Source organism: Garra rufa, chromosome 9 (genome assembly GCF_049309525.1).
Source record: "Garra rufa chromosome 9, GarRuf1.0, whole genome shotgun sequence".
NCBI classification, from domain to species: domain Eukaryota; kingdom Metazoa; phylum Chordata; class Actinopteri; order Cypriniformes; family Cyprinidae; genus Garra; species Garra rufa.
In genome coordinates this window covers 2,936,503-2,944,689 of record NC_133369.1, presented here as the reverse complement: position 1 = coordinate 2,944,689, position 8,187 = coordinate 2,936,503, and the positions used below count along the sequence as shown (strand labels likewise).

General features: G+C 37.2%; 1 protein-coding gene across 1 annotated transcript in view; it reads left to right on the top strand.

The window, feature by feature from the left end:
* The first annotated feature begins 1,234 nt into the window (after positions 1-1,234).
* The window catches only part of klf10 (Kruppel like factor 10), a 34,456-nt gene continuing 27,503 nt past the window's right edge, over positions 1,235-8,187 (top strand). The window contains exon 1 of the mRNA XM_073847735.1: positions 1,235-1,742. Within this exon, the coding sequence (XP_073703836.1) occupies positions 1,241-1,742 (502 nt within the window). The 5' untranslated portion in view covers positions 1,235-1,240. The remainder of the gene's footprint in view (positions 1,743-8,187) is intronic.

Sequence of the window (8,187 nt, the reverse complement as noted above, 5' to 3'; positions counted from 1 at the left end):
AATTAGATAATGCCTCAAATGCATATTAAATATATATACTGTAATTAATCAACTGAGGAAATTATGGTGAGATCTATTAGTTAAATGTTTATCTGTATGCTGTAAAAAGTACAGTAATATGGTATTATAGTAATAAAAGGACTGCATTTCATTAACCTAATAAGATTCTGATTGAAATGGCCTAACTCAAAACTAAAAAATAGCTTAAAATTACATACAATGGCAAAATATGACCTGAACAGATATTGAAATAAGGTAATCTAGCCAAACCTGTTTCATTAGTTAAATAATATGCAAAAACAATAATGAATTGGTTATTGTTTTTAGGCAATGTCTTACATGACTCCACCGTACAGCCCTGACTGCGACCCGCACTTATATAGTTTTTATACATTTTTATTAGTTTTACATTTCTTAAATATATTTCATTAACCCTGCCACTAGAATATAGAAACAAGGATCACACTGCAAAAAAGTCATCAAATGTCTAAAGATTTGTAAACCAAGATTCATTTACTTGAAACTATTTGACATAAAAAGGGTTGCTTTCTGAGAAACTGAACAAATTAAAGTGAGTTTGTGATTAAAAGAAGAGCAAATATCTGTCAAAAGGCTCAGAAATGGCCAAACTCAAAAATAAAACGTAGCTTAAAATTAAATATAATGGCTAAATAAGTCCTGAACAGATATTGAAATAAGGTAATCTAGTCAAACCTGTTTCATTAGTTAAATAATACGCAAAAAACAATAAATTGGTTGTATTTTTTCAGGCAACGTCTTACATGACTCCACTGTACAGCCCTGACTGCGACCCGCACTTATATAGTTTTACACATTTTATTTATTAGTTTTACATTTTTGAAATATATATTTTTTTAATATTTCATTAACCCTGCCACTAGAATATAGAAACAACGATCACACCTCAAAAAAGTCGTCAAACGTTTAACAATTTGTAAACCAAGATTCATTTACTTGAAACTATTTGACATAAAAAGGGTTGCTTTCTGAGAAATTGAACAAATTAAAGTGAGTTTGTGATTAAAAGAAGAGCAAATATCTGTCAAAAGGCTCAGAAATGGCCAAACTCAAAAATAAAACGTAGCTTAAAATTAAAAATAATGGCTAAATAAGTCCTGAACAGATATTGAAATAAGGTAATCTAGTCAAACCTGTTTCATTAGTTAAATAATACGCAAAAACAATAATGAATTGGTTATTTTTTTAGGCAACGTCTTACATGACTCCACCGTACAGCCCTGACTGCGACCCGCACTTGGGGTCAGGGGTCACGACTTCACCTGAGACCCGATGTCAAGCGGTCAGCGTGATCCGGCACACATCAGACGCAGATCGTGACTCAGCCGTAAACCTTCATCCCCCATCAGCCCCTGCAGCAGCAGCAGCGGTGTCTGACTCTCCAGCTGGAAACTCGCCAGGGCTCTCAGTCTTCCAGATGCTTCCATTGACTTCGAGCTGCAGCCCTCCTCCTGCGTCTGTGCTGCTTGTGGCCAAAGCTTCAGTGGTGGTGCTTCTGCCTCCTAAACAAACAGCCACAGCGCCTTCATGTGGTTTGAAGTTCACCGCCATCGCTCCCGCTCCAACCCGCGACTCGTCCGCAAACAGACCCCCGTCTGGAGCCGTCCCGGCGCGGCCCCGCGATCACGTCTGCACTCATCCCGACTGTGGCAAAACATACTTCAAAAGCTCTCACCTGAAAGCACACCTGAGAACACACACAGGTACAGAGAATATGCTTCTAGTACACTGATATGTTAAAGAGTTTGACTGCTTTGAGTGATTCTCAACAGATTTCGTATTAGACATAAAGCAGGGTTTCTGCACACTGCAAAACATGCTTTTCTTTTGGTGATTTTTAGGGCCCGAGCCCAGAATGGGCGAAGGCCCTATTGTTTTTCTAAGGATTATTATTAGGGCCCGAGCCCAAAAGGGCGAAGGCCCTATTGTTCTTCTAAGGATTCTTATTTGTTTTTTTTTTTTTTTTTATTTTTATTTTTTTTCAACCGTTGGGGCACTTTTGGGGGCCTTAACATACTCAAAAACTCTTGAAAATTTGCACACACGTCGGAATCTGCCGTCGTCCGGACGCCACAGAGGCTGGGACCCGGGCGTGGTTCAGGGCCTCTACAGCGCCCCCTGGAACACAGTTTGAAAACTTGATGTACTGCGCACACATACTTGCGCGTATTGATATGAAACTCGGTACACATATAGAACTCATCGAGCTGAACAACTTTTGTACTCTATGTCATGGGCTCCACGCAACAGGAAGTGAGATATTTAGGGCTGTTTAAAAAGCGCATGCTCTGGAATTTAACGTACTCCTCCCAGGAATTCCATGGGATTGTCACCAAACTCGGTCAGCATGATCTCAAGACATTGGGGACGCTAAATTGCGAGGAGATTTTTGATATCTCGAACGGTTTGGCCGTGGCAAGGCGACAAAGTTATGGCGAGAAATGAGAAACAGGAAGTGTCTAATAACTGTTGCACACATTGCCTGATTCTGATGAAACTTCACCAGTTTGTTCCTTGTATGATGCCGATTCCATAAATGTGACTATTATGAGTCAAAGTTATAGCGCCACCAACTGGCAGCAGGAAACGTGTCATTTTCAAAATGCTTTGAAATCAGCCTCTTAATTTTAATCGATTTTCTTTAAACTTCATCAAAATCATGTCAAAACACGGCCGATAAGAATATGTAAAGGGGTCGATGATAAATCAAATGCTGTTGCCATGGCAACGTGTCAAACTTTAAAATTACATTCCTGTCTTTTCGAGGCAGATAACATGCTTAGAATTTCATGAAACTCAACACACACATCAATATTAATGATAGTTAGACACTGGCAAAAGGTCATAAATGGGCGTGGAGCAGGCACTCTATAGCGCCATCTTTTGACAAAAGTTGGGGGGTTAGTTTTTCCTACAGTCACCAAACTCTGTACTTATATTGTTCTCATCAATCTGGACAACTTTCTAAATCAAACTCATTAGCTAAGACCAACAGAAAGCCGGCTATTTTGATTTGAAGGTGGATTTTTTGAAAAATCAGGTAGTAAACAAATTCACACTACTCCTAAGAACAACCAGCTGTTCACACCAAACTTTTTTAACATGAAGAGAAGATTCTGAAGATGTTAAATTGCGAGCGGATTTGGGATATCTCGAACGGTGTTGACGTGGTGATTTTTTAAAGATGTAGTAAAAAACATAACCCTAATTTTTTATATCTTTAAAGTGCAGCATCCAAACTCTTTAAAACTTTTTTCACACAGAGATCTAATCATTCTGAGCAAGTGCTGGAAATATAAATTTTATACAAGCTTCAATGAATTAAAGAAAATTAAAAAGATAACTCAGAAACCTGCTGTCACTCTGGTGAATGTCTCTACAGTATGTGTGTGCGTTCAGTCAGGCACAGAGAAGCTCATTATTGCAGGGGGGAGGGGTGAGAGGCAGAGAGGGTGACAGAGTAGAGAGCCATTCTACAGACCATCTTTGAACATAATGCACATACTGTATGTAGTGTAATTACATAAATATGTCTGATCTTTGAGAGTCTGATATTTTGAGAAAATATAAAGGGTCACTAAGTCTTTCATTGTTCGTATTTTGCAGTTGTTGTTTTTTATTTATTTTGTACTTAACTGTACCATGAACTTGTCCTATTCAGTCACATAGCAAAAGATTTAAAAAAATACAACTTTTTAGCATGATCAATTTATCTTCATTGATAGACAATATTTACATAGTGTTATTTATTGAATATAAAATAATAATAATAAAAAATTAAGACAAACTTTGACAACAAAACAAACGTTACTGTTATCTCTTCAAAACATCTGAAAACCATAATTTTAAGAACAGTTATAAATATATATATCACCCCGTTAAAATACTCAACTTGATTTTTAAAGATATTTTGAAAGAATGGAGCGTTTATAGAGGACTTTATTGTGTATTGCTGTACACCCACATGAACTGTGTTCATGTTCATGTTAATTCACAGTACATAAACTTTATATGAATACTTTTTCTTAGCTTAATATTAATTAACATTAATAAATGCTATTTATTTATTGGTCATGTTAACTGATATAGTTAATTTTAACAAATGAAACTGGATGGCAACATTTTATATTTTGTGTGTATGTGTCTGTGTGTTGATTTTAAAGTGTAACCCTTTTAATTCTGTAAACTTAAAATCCAAACTAGCAGATGGTTACTGTGAATGCATGTGCCAACTGGGCACCGTCTTCCTTATTGATTCTTAGTTATGACAACAATTGATTTTATACAAAAATATATTATACAAAAATTGTAAAGATAGGTAACAATGACATTTAAGCAGAAGTGGTGGATATAGAGGAAGCAATAATAACATTTTGCTATCATCATGAATTACATGTTCTTATTTGTAGCATACTGGTTCACAGTTGGCATCTATCTGAAGTCCTTGCATTGATTGCATTTAATTAAATCAACATTATATTTGGTCAGTCTGATCTTGAGGCCTTAGAGATGTTAAATTGTGAAGATCTTGAGTTTTCATTAAAGGGCATGTCCGTGGTGGCCTGACAAAGTTTGATGTTTCTGCATAGACATAGAAGTGGTTATAACTTAGCCTGAAAATGTCTGATCTGCCACAAAATTCACAGGTTTGGTAAGAGTCCTGGCCTGAAGACACCTAAAGACCAATATTCAGATATTATCATAGCACCACCTGTTGGCAGCAGGATATCTCATATATTTCACTAACTCAAACATACCAAGGTCAGTCTGCACCAAACTTCATATGTTTGATAATAGTGCTGGCCTGAACACATCTACATGCCAATAATCAGTTATAGGCATAGCGCCACCATCTGGCAGTGGCAAGTTTGGCACATTTAAATGACTTATGACATATTTTTTCTACATTTACTGTATTAAAAGCATACTGCCCACCGTTTGCTGATTTCCTGAAGCCACCGGTCGGCGGTGAGCCCAGGTGCGAGGGCCCGTTCATCGCTGCTCGCAGCTTTAATTATTATTAGGGCCCGAGCCCAAAAGGGCGAAGGCCCTATTGTTTTTCTAAGGATTATTATTAGGGCCCGAGCCCAAAAGGGCGAAGGCCCTATTGTTTTTCTAAGGATTATTATTATTATTATTATTATTATTTTTTTTTCAATGTTTTGGGGGATTTCGGGGGCCTTAACATACACGAAAACTCTTGAAACTTTGCACACACATTGGAACCTGCGGCCATCAGGGCTGGACAGACTTTGACATGGGGGGGTCACCTGGGGGGGGCATGGCACAGCGTTAAAAATTGCGACTTTTGAAGGGCTCTGGAGCGCACAACGGTTGACCTACAGTCACCAAAATTCATACACATATAGACCTCATCGGGCCGAACAAATTTCACACTCATAGTCCGTGCTTCGCCAAACAGGAAGTCGGCTATTCAGGGATGTCTAAAAAGTGCATGCAATGGAATTTGAAATACTCCTACTAGGCCTTTCCACCGATGGCCACCAAACTCGGTCAGCATGATCTCAAGACATTGGGGACGCAAAATTGCCAGGGGATTTTTGATATCTCGAACGGTTTGACCGTGACGGGGCGACAAATTTATGGCGAGAAATGAGAAACAGGAAGTGCCTAATAACTTTGACATACTTTGTCTGATTTTGACCAAACTTCAGCAGTTTGTTCATCGTCTGATGCCGATCACAGAGATGGGACTATTATGAGTCAAAGTTATAGCGCCACCAACTGGCAGCAGAAAGCGTGACGTTTTTGAAACGCTTTAAACTCAGCCTCTTAATTTTACTCAATTTGCTTCAAACTTCATCCCAATAATGTCAAAACACGACCGATAAGAATCTGTGAAGGGCGTTATCCATAACTTTTATCATGTTGCCATGGCAACGTGTCAAACTTTAACTTTAGTTTTTTGTGTTTTTGAGCCACTTAAAATGCTTAGAATTTCATGAAACTCAACACACACATCTGTATTAATGACAGTTAAACACTGATAAAAGCCCATAAATGGGCGTGGAGCAGGCGCTCCATAGCGCCACCTTTTGACAAAAGTTGGGGGGTTACTTTGTCCTACAGTCACCAAACTCGGTACATATATTGGACTCATCAAGCCGGACAACTTTCTAATTTACACCCATTAGCTACGACCAACAGGAAGTCAGCTATTTTTATTTAAATATGGATTTTTGGAAAAATCAAGCTGTGGAATTTGAAATACTCCTCCTAGACCTTTCCACCGATGGCCACCAAACTCGGTCAACATGATCTCAAGATATTGGGAATGCAAAATTGCCAGGGGATTTTTGGTATCTCGAACGGTTTGGCCTTGGCAGAGCGACAAATTATGGCGAGAAATGAGAAACAGGAAATGTCTAATAATTTTGACACACTTTATCTGATTTTGACCAAACTTAAGCAGTTTGTTCGTCGTATGATACCGATCACAGAGATGTGACTATTATGAGTCAAAGTTATAGCGCCACCAACTGGCAGCAGGAAGTGTGTTGCTTGCAAAACGCTTTTAAATCAACCTCTTAATTTTACTCAATTTGCTTCAAACTTCATCAGAATAATATCAAAACACGGCCGATGAGAATCTGAGAAGGGGTCCTTGATACATCAAATGCTGTTGCCATGGCAACATGTCAAACTTTAACATTTGTTTCCTGTGTTTTTAAATATAGCTGTGAATAAATTCATATCACTCATAGCAGAATCAGACAGTTCACACCAAACTTTGTCAACATGATGCCAAGATACTGAAGATGTTAAATTGTGAACGGCTTTGGGACATCTTGAACGGTGTTGATGTGGTGATTTATGAAAGTAACAATAAAAAAGATGAAGAGTTATTTTCATATATCTTTAAATTGCATTATTCTAACTCATCAAAACTTTTTACATATAAAGAACAAGAAATTCTTAGGAAATACGTGTAGTTTCAAAATGTTATCATGCTCAGAGGCCCCAAAAACATTAAAAGTGTCACATAAATTTGTCAGATTAAAGCTCTAATACCAGGGATGAACACTAGAGGTCCTCATAAGATAAGGAATCGTTTGACCTCTAATGCTATTTAGCTCATTCTCAGTGTATAAGAATGAAAATAATCCATAGAATCAGTTGATATAGACTGTACTGTCAGTGTACTTTTACATAATTATTTTGTATAGGTGCTTAAAGAGCATTAAAATCTTTTTTTAATCTTTTAAGGAAAAATTATATGATTTATATACATATATACAATCTCACTGATAGAATAAAAAATCTTATAAGTATGACACTATACTGCTCAGTTCACTTAATTAGAATGAGAAACAAATACATCAACTAAGTTAATATGTATTTATTTTTAATATATTTGTTTATAATTATTTCACAGATGCTTATAGATCATTAAAATAATATTTAAAAATGGATGTAAATCATAAAACATGGTAACTATTTAAAATAGGGTCTCTTTTGTTAACATTGGTTAATGAACTAACACACGAACGAACAACGAACAATATATTTGTACTCGATTTTCTTCAAACTTCATCAGAATGATGTAAAAACACGGCCGATGAGAGTCTGTAAAGGCGTCCCTGATGCATCAAATGCTGTTGCCATGGCAAATAAATAAAAATACAAAATACATTCAAATATTTGTTTCTTGTGTTTTTGAGGCAGATAGCGTGCCTAGAATTTAATTTTCCATTTTCAATTTTCAATGATTTATTATATATTTAAAGTGCAGCATCCTAACTCTTTGAAACTTTTTTCATACAAATAACTATTCATTCTGATTAAACACAGTTCATTTCATAATTATACAAAACTCCACGAATGAAAGAAAATTAAAAAACAAATCTGATCTCACTCTGCTCTGCACTCTATGTGTGTGTTAAGTGGCTGAGTGTAAGGAGGTGGGATGGGTGGTAAGAGAAAGAGTCAGGAGGAGAGACAGTTAGGGTTAGTCCAAAGGGTTATTGTGAATGCATGTGCCAACTGGGCACCGTTTTCCTGATGCTATCGGGATGGCGACTGCCAGACGGCGAGGGCCCGGTCAACGCTGCTTGCAGCTTTAATTATTAGGGCCCGAGCCCAAAAGGGCGAAGGCCCTATTGTTTTTCTAAGGATTATTATTAGGGC